Genomic DNA, 16,759 nt, shown 5'->3' on the forward strand with positions numbered 1-16,759 from the left:
CATCACCTACATCATTTCCGGCTGTGATGATGACGGCAAACAGCCGTGAGTGGGACGTGAAGCTAATTTCTGCTCAAATCCAAGACTATAAAATGTCTAATTTAGCTTCATACCTTGCGTTATGTAATGCGGTTATGGGCTTAAATAAACTATAGATTGTTGCAGCTGCAAGTCTAGGCTGCTAAACACTCTTTGATCATATTACAACGCATTTATAACATGGCAAACTTAAAGGAAAATTCTGGGTACAATACAAGATAAGCTCACTCGACAGCATTTGAGGCATAAATACAATATATACCACAATAAATACTTTTAACTCGTCCGTTCTTTTCTTATATAAGAAAAGAACGGACGAGTTAAAAGTATTTAACTCGTCTGTTACATATGCAGTGAGGCATTTACGGAGGGTTTAAAGGCAGAAATGCGAAGCTTATAATGATATTAAAAGCACATACATGAATTCTTCTGTTAAAACTCATGTATTATATGAGCTGTAAAGTTGTTTAAATTGTGATTCATACAATCAATTTAGGGTTTGTTGACATTACATCATCATGACAACAAAGCTCTAAAATTGGCTATAACTTTACACAGAAAGGTTAGTAAGTGATTTTATTCTCCTTATGCGCCATATGAGAAACTAGCGCACCATCATCTTGACAATGTTGTCTCTGAACTTCCATTCTAGCAGTTCTAGATATCTATGATGCTAGTGAAGTGGATTTACAGGTTATAGAAATGTCTAAATTTATCACAAGTATTTTAAAGTGTTCAGGGGATGTCATAACTGGAAGCAAAGCAGCAAAATGTTCAAACAAGAGAACTTAATTCAAGCTCCTACTCTGTAAAAAGAACTCTGAAATGTACAGTAACTGGCTGGCAGCAATTAGCTAGTAAGTTGCTGTAGTACGTTACACAGTATGCTTACTGTAAATTGAATCACAGTACCTATAAAATACTGTAATTGTTATTACAGTAATAATCACAGGACTGTAATTGTCATCAGCGTAATAGGATGCTGTATTTTTTATCACAGCAAATATTATACCGTAACAAGCATTCATTTTAATACTGTAAATTAATAACTAAAATAATTACATACCTTAAAATAAAGACACCATTTTTGGCACAAAAATGACATTTAGAGTATAACTTCATTCAGCTTTCAACATTTTAAATGAGAAAATACTAAATTGGTAGATTTTATTTAGTATTTTCATTTTGTAAACATTATTTATTTTGTAAATAAAAACACTACTTTCATGAAAATACAAATACTTCCTATTTGTTCAAGTTAACCTGACAAACTGCATGGCCTGAAATTCTTTTGTTAATCCATGCATATTTAGAGAGTTTTAAAATGATTGATTTATTGTTTGAGGAGTTGTAGATAATTTGACTGAGACAAATACAGTATATAAGAAAGAAAAAACAAAGGGAAGGAGTTGTTAATCATAATGATGTGTCCTCTATTGTTTTACTTTTGCTTTCTGAGACTCGCTAACAGTCACATGTATCCTAGTAACATTGATTCAATGTGATAAAACACACAAAAACAATACTTTGTAGAAAACTCTGTAACATAAGATATTTTCTAGTACATTTTTACAAACAAAACAATAAAATCCAAGCACTGGAAGCAATTAAAATGTTCAGTTAAAAGTGGAAATGTGTAAAAACACAAATTAAATATGAACCAAAAACTGTAGAAGACTAACTGTTTAAGACTGACTTTAATATTCCTAAACTGGAGTCATCTTCCCTGCAGTGGAAGGAATTAGTTACTAATGTAGAATTTTTTAGGCAAGACTGATGGCTTTATGACCATTTTTGTTTACATTACTTCCCATTAGAAATACCACAATATGTTTCTACTACTGACAGCATACATAAAATGGCAGAAGCATGGTACAACGACACACACACACACACACACACACACACACACACACACACAAGGGCATTATCAAGTCCCACCGCCCTGTGTTCTGTGTAACAGTGAATAAGGTCTTGATAAACTTGAACTCATCTAGAGTCAAATCTTTATGGAAAGTATTCAAGGTAAAAATTTATTAACATTCTCACCTGGTATAAGTTGTTCTGCCAGTCATACTCAATGAAGTCCCTGATGAACGCTGCTACATGTGGACTGAAAGACTTATTTATTCGTTGGACCATCTTGCCAGTCCTTCTGCTCACCTGGACCTTGGAAGCATACTTACTCTACTCTGGATTTATCCTGAAAAAAAATCTGTTAATATAAAGATATCGTACATTACCCTAGACAAGGAGAAAAACAGTGATAGTTTGGATTCTTACCCATATAGTGGTGTGATATTTGCTGCTCCATGGGAGTGTAAGACATCCACCAAGTTCCTATCCTATAAAAATGTTGTGCTGTTTAAAAGTCTTACCCTTTGTTGTGTTTTGTTTCGCCTCAGCCCGCTTCAGTTCTTGGTAACCCATGCCTCATAGTAGCTAGCAAGAGAAAAATTAGTGACAAGCTTCTCCAAATGGAGCTAGCGCACCAACACACACACATAAACATGGGCACACACAGACGATTCCAATGTAACTTTTTTCCAGTAATGTTATTCCCACACCAAACTGATGATGTTATCAACTAAATGTCACCAGATAACAAAATATTTCAAAATGTAACGTACATATAGTTTCTTTTGGTAATATTATGCACACAGCTTACTAGCTAAGGAGCCTCTCTCTACTTTTCTCTCCCAGTGCACTCTTAATGTTAAACACACAGGTAACTTTACATGAGGAAACTGTGCTAAATTAACATAGCATTGCAAAATAATGAGCAAAGGTACCTTGCTGAAGTCAAAGGCTGAAGAAAGTGTGGAATCTTGTCAGTAAGCTCTTGCATCAAAATAGTGTGGAGAAAAGCAGGTGTCCATCAGCATATCATTATACTCCCATCATTTGTGTAACTGTTAACATTTTGGAGGATATAAAAATGTTGAGTCCTCCTCTATGTGATAACAAAAACTAGAAAATGTTTGTGTTGGAAATAATGCAAGGTGTACCATCAGCAAAGACAGATTATTGTTTCTACTGCTGAAAAAAAAATCCCACTCAAATTATTGTATTGTGATTCACAGGAAAAATATTTTTAATGTAGAATTCACCAGGCAAAGAAATTTGAACATGATGCTTTGCAGATTCTAGAATAAGCATTTGTTCAGTAATAATGCTGTGAAATCTACAGAAAGGTTTTACAGTGGATACCTTCAAACTGTGGATGTATTGATATTCTTCAGTGCTCATGAAACTCCAAGAGACAACAAAAAGTCATAACATTTAAATTTTATATAAAAAATTAAATATTGTTAAGGTAAACAGATTTATTTGAGTGTTAATCCGGGACGGGGGAGGTGTGCCACTATATTCATACACACACATATACTGTACATGTGAAAGTGTATGTTTTATTTTATATTCCACATACAACCGTTTTTATCACATTTAAGCTTCTAAAAATGTAGGGTGAGAAATACATTTAAAAAAGGACAATTGTAATCTTCTTTAATGTTATGATTATGTGTAATAATAATACAAGCTGTCACTGTTGGAAATTTCATGTCAACACACATTTTAACACAAATTATGAATAAGTTGAAACCAAGCCAGGTCTCGTAAGCAACCAAATTGGCCTGGTTGCTAGGGAGGGTAGAGTCACATGGGATAACCTCCTTGCGCGTGGATGCCACGGAGAATAGCGTAAAGCCTCCAAACGTTCTTCGTCTCCGTAGTAACGCGCTCATCAAGCCAGGTGATAAAATGCAGTATGTCATGTCCCAGCAAACTTACTTACATTGTTGCTACGTCACTGCAACATCCATTTTTTATCATTGCTATGTTGTTTGAGACATTTTCTCCACGTTGTGTCCACGTAGATATGTAAGACATGAGAAGGCTGTGGCAACATTGTTGCGCAACATTCAGTGACCGCAAGAGGACGTTCCACCCACATTTGTTTATTACTGATGCCACTGCAGCACCCAACTCGATCGCCCATTATTTATTCCTGTTCTTGTATATATTTTAGGTCATATTTTTCAACAATCACCAGTGTTGGGTGTAATTCATTACTAAGTAATTAATTACTGTAATTAAATTACTTTTTAATTATAAAAAAAGTAAAGTAAGGGATTAATCATAATTTTTTCAGTAATTTAATTACAGTTACTTCTGATGTAATTGTTGTAAATACTGTATAGACTATAAAACAATTCTATATATAAAATGTTTTCTAATTTAATGCAGCCCCTTTAAATTCTTTGGCCAGTTCATGAATCGTTTATTTGATTTTCTATTATTTATTTGAAAGAATTAAAAGAACAGTTTCATGTCTATCCTTGTATTTGTTATCTCGTTGAGGTTGATAAGGGTTTTAGAATGTAATTAGTAATAAAAACTTAGCGTTAAATCTATACCAGCTGTAGAGTGTAAAATTACTTTACACAACATTTAGTTCCAGTCCTCAATGCTTCACTGCATCACTCCACATTTTTGTGCTTATGCCATTCCAGAGCTCTGCATAAAGCCTGTGGTGGGGATTTTGGTTCATCCCAGTGACCCTCAAGTTAGATTTGTTCACTGATACATATAGTGAATATTTCTGTTGATTACATCTATACGCCAGTAGGTGGCAACAAATGACCATCTTTTGTTGAGTGTATAAAGCTGGAAATCTATTCATGTCAGATTGTAAGGACTTCAGTATAGAAGTCATACTTGTTAAAAAAAACTAAATTACTTACTGTTATTTAAAGCACCACTTGACCTGAAAAGCATCTGAAAAGCAAGCAATCTTGTTAACAATTGCAAAATTGCAAGCAATAGTTCTTAAAATAGAACAAAAAATCATTTTAATATTTAAACTTTGACATTACTTACAATTTTGTCTTCCAATATCTGGCATGCTTTCATTGCCACTGACTGTCCATGATAATCCTAGGAAAAATAATACTAAAATATATATATATATATATACACCGATCAGCCATAACATTAAAATCACCTGCCTAATATTGTGTATTCTGAGATGGTATTCTTCTCACCACAATTGTACAGAGTGGACTCTGAATTACCGTACTCTTTGTCAGCTCAGACTAGTCTGTCCATTCTCTGTTGACCTCTCTCATCATCATGCATTTCCATCTACAGAACTGCCGCTTACTGGATGATTTTGTTTTGGGCACCATTCTAAGTAAATTCAAGAGGCTGATGTGTGTGAAAAACCAAGGAGATCAGCAGTTACAGAAATACTCAAATCAGCCCATCTGGCACCAACAATCATCCATGCAATTATCAAATCAGCAAATCATGTGGCAGCAGTGCAGTGCATAAAATCATTCAGAAATGGGTCAAGAGCTTCAGTTAATGTTACATCAACCATCAGTATGGGGAAAAAATGTGATCTCAGTGATTTGGACCATGGCATGATTGTTGGTGCATATTGTTGATTTAGCTCAGAACGATGGTAAAACAACAACATTGTGACAGCATGGTGACAACCTTCATCCACAATGTAAAATTGCCAACCTTTTGGCCTCCGTCTGTGTCGGAAAAACGAACATTTAGAGTGACAGAAAAAACACCTCACTATCATTTTCACATATTAAAGGGTGCTGAAGACTCACACCATCAAAATTATGGAAAAATACTTTCTGTGCTCCCATACATAATCAATTTTAAGATTGGAGCGCAGAAAAGGGACGGGGCTGAATAATGTGATTTAATAACATTAAAATCATGTTAACATGCATATTGTTTATGTCTTGAGGCTATACTTTTGAAACAGTGAGTATTTTCCGTATTAACTTCCATTGTAAATGTCTCACTGGAACCCAGATTTGTGCTTTTATTAAAGAAAAGGATGGATGAGTCAAATTAATAGCCGCTTTTCCACCATCGGGACGTTCCGTGATAATCCGGGCCAGCTTGTGTGGTTACGGTTTGTTTTTCCATTGTGGTTTGGTGAAATCATGAAAATTTACTGAACAGTACATCTGTTGGGAACATTTATACATATAAATGATGTGATCCAAAGTTTGGAACAGAAGAAATATAAATAAACCATGTGTAAATTGTCAGATTTACGCTAAGATAAAATGCTATTCCTATCCATATCACACGCATGTTACCAGGCACGAAAATTAATGTTGGATCATAATTTCTTTTTTCTAGTAAGACCTAGTATTCTAGTATTCTTGATAATAATTTTTGTATTGTTTTCCTGTAAAAATATCAAAAAGTCCTTCTGCAAAATCACAACACTGCATAAGATATTTAGGTTTTTCAGAGAATGTATTTTTAACATGTGTATGTTGTCTTACTGTACTGGCAGAGTTTTTAAAGTCAAAACAAGTGAAAAAATCTACCATTGCTGAAGAAGTAATCCAAAGTATTTAGAATACTTAACTGACCTTGAGTAATCTAACAGAATATGTTACAAATTACATTTTACAGCATGTATTCTGTAATCTGTAGTGGAATACATTTCAAAAGTAACTCTCCCAACCCTGTATATTTATTTATGTATTATATGTATATATATATATATATATATATATATATATATATATATATATATATATATATATATATATATATATACATGTATGTATTCACATTATAATGAAAGGATTTGGTTGAATTGGGTCAAACTTAGAAAATTATCTCCATATAAGGCTACTTTAAAACAGCATCATTTCACATAACACCACATAAATAACACTACACAGTCTTATGAACAAACCTTTAACCCCTATTAATAGCAAATGTAACAACAGTCCCCAAAGCTCCTTTGCACAGAACTACCTAATTAACTATTCAGTTGCAAAAGCAGGCCACGCCCCTAAACCATAATGAACAGCAGCAAAACCTAACATGTAGATATAACTTATATCCCATAAGAAATTTCTGCTTTCAAAGTTGCTTACATTAAATGAAGCAATATCTGTGACATTGTACTTACATTGTACACCTTCTTGTTTTTCAAACCTATGTGCTCTGTCACTTAGAATGATGCTGCTGACTGGCTGGTAAAATTATCCTTGCGAACACAAGCAGTTTCTCACTGTCAAGGAGTGTCTCATCCGGAATGTCTGTTTAAACTTGCTTAGTCCTTATTATGTTGTATGTTTCTGTTGATAGGATGAAATAGTGATGTATAAAGAAAACTGGGCTGTCAAATATTTAATAATCTCCGTGCAGTTGGCTTCTTTGTAAGAAAGAGATAATGCATACATGCAAATGGGAACAAACAAAATTAACGAAGCAACAGAATGTGCTATTTCATTTATTATTAATAATATTTTTTTCCAAACATACATTCAGTAAATTGCTCTGCCATCTCTCATAATGAAACTAGCAAACAGATATTCCTCTGCAGAAAAAACAGAAAAAATTAAAATAATTCTAAGGCTTTTATTCTACAAAGGCAATGTCTTTGAGTCTCTGCTGAATAATAGTACTAGTAAGCACCCATAACATGCGTGCAAAAAGTCAAACCATGTCATTAAAACTAGTTAGATAAGATTAGCTAGCTTAGTTACCTAAGATAAATCTACTTAATCGCTGATAGCCCACAGCCTCTTGGACTGACCCGATGGCTGACCTTTGGTAAATCTGATATATCTAAACAACAAGAAAAAGATCTGAAAGAGCCCTGAAATGATCAAAAAGGTATTTTTCCATGTTCAAATAGTCCAAAAGTTGCATAAATGTGTAGCTTTAGCATGACAGAAAAAGTGTATTTTGATTCTGCCTTTTTGTTGACAAAACTTTACATTCATAAATATTAAGGTTACATGTTTGCATACAGTATATTCAAGGACAGAATTATGTTTTTGCTTTTACCCATACGCCGGGAATGACAGCATATGCCTCTTAACTTCATTTGCTAAAATCAACTGAAATATGTTCAAAAACCTTGGTTTTGCCTTTAAAGCTGGTGGCCAACACAAAATCACGCTGATCTGTTGACAGTGCACTAAATGAGCGTGGCCATTGAACATATATATCCCTGAACTTGTTAAACTTCTGGTTCTCCTCATCCCATCTGAAGATCTGGGAGAAAGAGTAATCACTGCTCAGAATCAAATAGGGCTGGTCTTTGAATTTGACTGGCTGTAATACTGTGGCACCACGCGAAGGAAAGCCCTGCACTTCTTCAAAGTGTTTGCCTGTCCACTTCATGACTTTTGAGTCACCGATGTAGCAGGCGAGGGCAAGGTAGAGAATGTCATTAATCCTAAAGGCCTTCACACTGACAATATCATCCATATTTGGTATCTCATCATGGAGAACAAACTTCTGGGTGCTCTTGTTCCACTGGTACATAACAGGAACTTGGGAGCGGCTCACAAGTATGAGGACAGCCTTGCCATCTAAATAAAAAAACTCTGCATCGCTATCACGATACCACTCGTGAAGGAACTGGTATGGGAAGAAACCAGTTTCATTCCATTTAAACAGAGTTGTCATGCCAGCTTTTGAACTGTCTACAATAAGGAAGAACCATTCATCTCCGATACGGAAGACTTCAATGTCGTTGGGCTTGGACACGTTAAGCATTTCAACTGCTTGAAACTTGGAGAACTTATTCTGTGCTTGGTCATATTTGTAGATAAGGGAGCCATCGAAGAGCTGGGAGACAATGACTAATGCCTGTTCATTGATCAGAATAGATTTGCACCCAATAACAGATCGTCCTGAAATACATATATAAAAAACAAATTTAAATTCTTTACATTTCATCAATGACCATAATTTGATAAATAATTACCGGACTAGGAGTGTCAAACCTGTGATATTATCAAAAGGCCGGAATTTCGTCTCAATGTGATCCCATTCCATGATTATGCAACTGTCTGAATTTGGAACAGCCATGGCAACATATATATCTTCTTTGTGAAAGAAGATGTCTGCTGACATGGATTGTGTATTCACTATCTGATACTGAACAAAATCTGGAGGGTAAAAAAATAAACATACAGTTGCACATTCATTTTCATGAAACAATTCAATTTTCTTCACCTATAATTATTGCACAATCTCGCCAAACATTTTACCACGCTATTGTCCGTCAAGATACTAGCTCGCATGATCAGATGTACACAAAATTTCAGAAGTGAAACAAACACTTATTTTTTACAATATTTTTTTTAATTCACTTGAAAAATACATTGTTTAATGTTCATTGACAAATCCATTGGCAGTGCTTGGTAGATTTCTTATGAATTGTAATCTTACTTGACTAAAATTGTAATCTAACAGTAATGTAATCTCTTGGATAAAATGTTAAGGTAATCTAATAGTGGTTTTTGGATTACTTCTGACCCAATTCTTGTTTATTTAATGTCACATGCATTTGAGTAGGATAAGCTTATACCATTTTGACATAATATTGCTTAAATTCATAATGGAAAAATTACTTAATGGATCAAAATATGAGATTTATTATGATTTTTGTTGTTTTTTTACTCGCTTTTTGTCTGTTTCTGAGTGAAATAAAATGTTTTTCTCTACCAATTTTGCTATTACAAATGCCATCCATGTGTGATAACCAGCCTGGTCTCATGTACATTATGTGACTGTGGCAAATTAAAGTGCTTTATTATACTTTTGGCTTCTGTTTCCCAGTGAAATGTCCAGCAGGAGAGCGATAAAAGCAAATATGTAATGTAATCAGATGTGGTTTTTACGGTTAATATTAGATGGAGGTTGTGAGTAAAATGTATGCATGTCAGCTTGCGTGCATGACTGGTCTTGATCCATGGTCTTCCGAGTCCAAAGTCCATAATTCTTTGAGGTGAGCTACCACGGACACAAATTACTTTGGATTAAGTGTGTAAATATAAGATAGTCTGTAATACAAGCATTAAAATATATTGTTTTTCAAATGATGCGTTATAGTAAAAGTATTTTTGTTATCATAACATAGCAGTGTGTGAGTAAAATATTAAAATTAAGGATTTATCCAGTAATTATCAGCTGTTGTAGTTGTGATTTGTGTGAAATTGAATAAAACGCACAATTGTTGTAGCGCCTCTAATGTTAATTTCACGAGAAATCTGTGACGAAACATAAATTTGGTACGTAAAAGTCAATTTACAAAAAATTTGTAATTGTAACGTTCATACTATAAGACTAGGTTTGTGGTCACAGATCAGACAAGTTATATTGGTGAATCAACGTCACAAAAAGCCAAAGTGCATTAATGTTCATTTTTGAAGCTAAGTACGAAACTAAAACCAATTTTACCGCACTAATGCAATCGATTCGGCATTTATGTGTGAATGCCCCCAATAAATCAATATGTAATCATGTAATCCATAAATCGTAACTGTAAACTGATTACAAGTATATACACATTTTATTTACTCTAATTACAAATACTTGATTTTTGTAATATGGTCATGTAATCTAGATTACATGTAATTCATTAATACCCAGCACTGTCCGTTGGCAGATTTTGAAAATGACACAAGGGAAAAGTTAACACTGTTAATCCGCCAAGCGAACACAGTTATTGGCCCAAAGTCTAATATTGCTATATGGCCAAATATCGGCCAATGTATCGGTTTATCACTAGATCAAAATTCAACAGAACACATTTTTTTTAGGTAGATTATAGGTTTAGACTAAATAAAGTTACCTGTGGAGACACACTTGCTGTGCTTTTCTGGGACATCCTTTAGAGGGACACCCTTCATGCCAGCTGGACTGGCACAGTAAACATCTGATATTGTGGCATTGGATCTCTTCAACCAGATCATCAGCCACATGGACTCACAGTCACACTGGAAAATATTCCCACGTAGGTCTCTGTTCATTGAAATGACATGAAATAATCACTACAAGTTATTTGCTCAGCAAAGCAACAAAACCATATAGGCCTAGTCCTATGCAATTGTGTTTCCTACATTGTTTTCCAAGTTACAACTAGCTAGCATAGTATATTTAGCTGACAGCATTAGTAACATGATGGTAAAATGTGCACAAGTCATTTACAAATTGTGAACTGAAGAACTCACAGTTCAATCAAAGAGCGCAGATCAGAAAAAAGACCTCTAGGAAGTGTTTTGATATTGTTGTTTGCCAGTGATCTGTAAGAATATGTAGGACAAGTGAGAAAGTTAATCAAGTCAAATGGGCAAAAGACATTTAAAATTGTTGATTATACTTTAGAATTAGAATTCTGCACACTAAGATGTGTTTAAAAAGAATATCAAAGAAAAGTAGACAACTGTAAAAATATAAATAAAAATAACCACATTATGTAGTGAAATAAGAAAAGAAAAAAAATAATAAAAAATAATTTACAATATTACCAGTTTAATTAAAAGGGCAATTCACCCCAAAATGAAAATGATCTCATCATTTACTCATGCCATCCCAGATGTGTATGATTTTTTCTTCTGCTGAACACAAAGATTTTTTTAAGAATATTTCAGCTCTATAGGGCTTCACAATGCAATTGAATGGGTGCCAGAATGTTGAAGCTCCTAAAAGCACATAAAGGCAGCATACAAGTAATCCATAAGACTCCATTTCTCCCCTTTTTCTCCCCAGTTTAGAATGCCCAATTCCCAATGCATCCTAAATCCTCGTGGTGGTGTAGTGACTCGATTCAATCCGGGTTGCGAAGGACGAATCTCAGTTGCCTCCCTGTCTGAGACCGTAAATCCTGGTATCTTATCACGCAGCTTGTTGAGCACGTTTCCGCTGAGGCTTCACACCATCTACCGCGGCATCCATGCACAACTCAACATACGTCCCACTGAGAGTGAACCACATTATAGCGACTACAAGGAGGTTATCCCACGTGACTCTACCTTCCCTAGCACATATCACACATATCATATAGCTTCTGAAGACATGGATTTAACCACTGTTGTGTGGATTACTATTATGCAGTCTTTATGGGCTTTTTGGATCGTCAAACTTTTGATACCCATTCACTTGCATTATGAGGACCTACAGAGCTGAAATATTCTTCAAAAAGTCATACACATATGGGATGGCATGAGGGTGAGTAAATTATAAAATAATTTTCATTCTGGGGAATTATCCCTTTAAATATTCTGATGTGATGCCTACCAGATTGCGTGCATGTTACACGATATATTGAAAGCAAGATGCCAACGTTTTTGGGCCAAGGTCTTAAAGCTATATTAATCTTTAAATAAACAAAAATGCATTTCACAGTATACGTCAATAACTTCATCTTGCCTCATTGCACATTACATACTCACAGATGTGTGACATCCCGAAGTCCTCTAAAGGCATCTTTGCTTATCCCTTCAATCTTGTTACCCTCAATGAATCTAGTTGGTCAAAATAAAATGAAACAGTAAACTGCACATGTCCAACTGTTTATTTCAGCACACATAGATAAAGCAGGCAATCACTCTGCAGGGAAACTGCTAGGCCTAATGTAGTCCCCAATGAGAAAAGCCAAGTCTCTGGAAATTTAAAGACTCACAGTGTTCAAAGTCAATTGCTATTGTCTAGTCTTTAATATAACATGCATATACATATACAGTGCATTCAGAAAATATTCAGACCCCTTCCTTTTTTTTTCACATTTTGTAATGATGTAGCCTTATGCTAAAATGCTTTAAATTATTTTATTTTTTTTTCCACATCAATCTACACTCCATGCCCCATAATGACCAGTTTTTTGATAAATTTGCAAATTTATTAAAAAGAAAAAAATGAAATATCAAATTGACATAAGTATTCAGACCCTTAACTCAGTACTTAGTTGAAGCACCTTTGGCAGTGATTACAGCCTCAAGTCTTTTTGGGTATGATGTGAAAAACTTTGCACACCTGGATTTGGGGATTTTCTGGCATTCTTCTTTGCAGATCTTCTCAAGCTCTGTCAGGTTGGATGGGACTGTCGGTGGACAGTCATTTTCAGGTCTCTCCAGAGATGTTCGATTGGGTTCAAGTCTGGGCTCTGGCTGGGCCACTCGAGGACATTCACAGAGTTGTCCCTAAGCCACTCTTATGTTGTCTTGGCTGAGTGCTTAGGGTCATTATCCTGTTGGAAGTTGAACCTTCAGCCCAGTCTGAGGTCCTGAGTTCTCTGGACCAGATTTTTATTAAGGATATCTCTGTATTTTGCTGCATTCAGCTTTCCTTCAACGCTGACCAGTCCCCCAATCCCTGCCACTGAAAAACCACCATGCTTCACCGTTGGGATGGTATTGTGCAGGTGATGAGCAGTGCCTGGTTTCCTCCAGACATAACACTTGGAATTGAGGCCAAACAGTTCAATCTTCATTTCATCAGACCAGTGAATCTTGTTTCTCACAGTCTGAGAGTCCTTCCAAGCGCGCTTTTATGTGTCTTGCACTGAGAAGAGGCTTCCGTCTGGCCACTCTGCCATAAAGCCTAGATCGGTGGAGTGTTTAAGTGATGGTTGTCCTTCTGCAAGTTTCTCCCATCTCCACACATGATCTCTGGAGCTCAACCAGAGTGAGCTCCATACCAAGGCCCTTCTCCCCCGATTGATCAGTTTGGCCAGGTGCCTAGCTCCAGGAAGATTCCTGAATGTTCCAAACTTCTTCCATTTAAGAATTATGGAGGACACTGTGCTCTTGGGAACCTTCAATCCAGCCGAAATATCTCCCCAGATCTGTGCCTCGACACAATCCTTTCTCTGAGCTCTGCAGGCTGTTTCGTTGATCTCATGTCTTGGTTTTTGCATTTTTAAATGATATGCATTTTTAGCTGTAAGACCTTATACAGACAGGTGTGCCTTTCCAAATCATGTCCAATCAACTGAATTAGCCACAGATGAACTTCAATCAAAGTGTAGAAACATCTCATAGATTATCTAGAGAAATGGAATACACCTGAGCTAAATTTCATATAAGTGTCATAGCAAAGGGTCTGAATAATATGTCAAAGTGATATATCGGTTTTCTTTTTTTTATTGTAATGATTTTTTTTTTGCTTTGTCATTATGGGGTATGGAGTGTAGATTGATACACATATGTATTATTCATTTCATACGAATAAATACATTGCTGACTTCTTAATTTCAAGGCAGTGATTATTGATACTCATCCAATTGCTGCCCAGACACTTACAAATACTCCAGGTGAGGAAGCCCAGAGAATGCATCCTCCTTTATGGCAGAAAATGAATTTGAATTAAGGAGACTAAGGGGAGAAAATGATCAGTTAGAGTTTTGTTAAGATACCAGAATCTGAACAAAGTGTATTTATTCCTTAGTACAGAAATCGCATATATTGTCATTTGTATGTCTTGAGTTTATCATTAGATTGCACACTATGATAGTAGGCCTATCTTATGGCAGGTAATCAGGTAAATGTAAAGTGATGCATCATAGTGTTCACTAACTTACAGTAACTGCAGGGAAGGCATGAGCGAGAACATAGACTCCTTGATTTCTGGGAAACTGCAATTTACAATACTCCTAAATAATACAAAATAAAATAATTAATTAATTGTACTACTTTAATTCACCAATCGCTGCGGTACATTGCACGCAGTTTCGACAACACACACAGGACGTTAATATAATGAGTTTGATATAATACAACTAAAAATAATGTCGCTATTGAACTTACAGTGAGTTGATGTCACTCGGAATAGATCGTGGGATGAAAGACGAGCCGACGCAAATGATAGAATCCGACGTACAAGTGCATCCTGAAGGACATTTGAATATTCGCTTTGATCGGGACAGTTGAAATAAACAAATGAATAGTAAAGTGAACAAAACACTATTTCGAATGAAAGATAACTTGGCGTTTGTAAGATCCATGGCTTTAAAGCAAAGACGCAAACCAAAAGCTCCCCTGTCCCGCACGGCTCTGTGAATGCAGCATGAAGGACTGACTTCAGCAGCTCTGATGCAGTCAGTGCTTTTAGACTATCCCATTAGAGGAGGCCTCAGGAGTCGAATACATTAGCCATAACCAGTCGCATAAACTAACTATCAGATAATTCCACCACTTTTCTGTATGCTGTCTTAATTTATGAAGTGTGATGCAATGACAGTGTGATGCAATGACAGGTGTAAGGATCGTGCAAAATATTACAATTATTGCTTTTATAAGAGTCATATATTTTTACAGGCTTAAAATATAAGTTAAATATTTGCTTAGTATTAGCACTGTGAACAGCATTGTTGTGTTGTTGTTTCCTTTGGTAGCCTATATGTGGAGTATGTCTGAAAATATACAGCGCAGATTTAATAGAGTAGCTAATGTACTCTGACTAAATGCAATGGGTTGTAATTTTTTAGCATTTTATGGAATTAATGTCCTCTATCAATTCACTTACATTACATAATAGATTGGCCTTTTGGCTAATGTAATTTACTCATCATTAAAGGAATAGTTTACCCAAAAAGTATCATTCTCTCATCATTTACACACCCTCATGCCATCCCAGATGTGTATGACTTTCTTTCTTATGCTGAACACAAACAAATATTTTTAGGAAAAATACCTCAGCTCTTTATGTCCATACAATGCAAGAGAATGTTGGCCGGAACTTTAAAGCTCCAAAAATCACATAAAGGCAGCATAAAGGTAATCCACACAACTCCAATGGTTAAATCTGTGTCTTCAGAAGTGATATGATAGGTGGTGGTGAGTGACAGATCAAAATGTAAGTGCTTTTTTACTCTAAATCTGCATTTTCACATCTGATTAACCTGTGGTACCTGTCTAGTTTCACATTCACATCTGAAAGTGACAGTAAAGATTTACAGTAAAAAAGTATTTTAGTCTGTTTCTGACCCAAACCTATCATATCTCTTCTGAAGATATGGATTTAACCACTGGAGTCATATGGATTACTTTTATGCTGCCTTGATTTTTGGAGCTTCAAAGGTCTGGCCACCATTCACTTGCATTGTGAGGACCTACAGAAATGAGATACCAAAAATATTTGTTTGTGTTCTGCAGAAGAAAGAAAGTCATACACATCTGGCCTGGCATTAGTGTAAGTAAATAATGAGAGAATTTTCATTTTTTGGTGAACTATACCTTTAAGATACATTATACATGCTATTAATTAAGAAATGAGCTAAAGCTGTAATTATGAAATGGCCACTATATATTCAGTGTGCATGAACTCACAGAGAAATCTTTCAGTTTCCTTATCAGCTGAAAATGAACAGTGCATAGCTGGCAAATAGTGGACACTATGGCTGGCATTAATGATTTACAAGCAGATCTGGTTTCAGCATGTAAGCACTTTCTCTATAAGAGAACCTTTAAGTGGATGACATCACTTCCATTGTTACAGTCTTCCTTGTTTTACTATATGGCTCTCCACTCTTTTAAGAAAAAAATTATGCTGGAATATTTTATGTTTCAGAGTAATCTCATCTTCCTGAAAACATTTTTTATAACAGTAATCATATAATAGCAATCAGGAGAAAGATATGCCAGGATGCAAGGATGAAATTACATTAATAACCATCTTTATAGTGTTCCAGGTCTATATGAAGTGTGATGCATGGATATTTTTGATTGGAATGCTCAGTCTGGGAGGGTGTCATACTTCCTTTTCTTCATGGTCTAAATTAAAGAAATTAGTCAGATGCAATGTGGTTTCTCATACTAAAGGTATCTAGATAATTCTGTATGCATATGGAACCTTAAAGGAGTAGTTCACCCAAAAATGAAACATTGGGCATTATTTACTGTCCCTCATGTCATTCCAAACCCAACTT

The 16,759-nt window shown here is 35.4% G+C and overlaps 1 protein-coding gene across 1 annotated transcript; it reads right to left on the minus strand.

The window, feature by feature from the left end:
* Positions 1-7,321: 7,321 nt before the first annotated feature.
* lgi2b (leucine-rich repeat LGI family, member 2b) lies at positions 7,322-15,016 on the minus strand. Its single transcript, XM_052127330.1, has 8 exons — positions 14,640-15,016; positions 14,414-14,485; positions 14,136-14,207; positions 12,288-12,359; positions 11,067-11,138; positions 10,688-10,857; positions 8,835-8,999; positions 7,322-8,741 (listed from the first exon to the last, which is right to left on the minus strand). Exons 1-8 carry the CDS (start codon positions 14,834-14,836, stop codon positions 7,924-7,926), a joined length of 1,638 nt encoding a protein of 545 aa, XP_051983290.1. The 5' UTR covers positions 14,837-15,016; the 3' UTR covers positions 7,322-7,923.
* Between the last annotated feature and the right edge of the window lie 1,743 nt (positions 15,017-16,759).

Source organism: Xyrauchen texanus, chromosome 5, assembly GCF_025860055.1.
Source record: "Xyrauchen texanus isolate HMW12.3.18 chromosome 5, RBS_HiC_50CHRs, whole genome shotgun sequence".
Lineage (NCBI taxonomy): Eukaryota > Metazoa > Chordata > Actinopteri > Cypriniformes > Catostomidae > Xyrauchen > Xyrauchen texanus.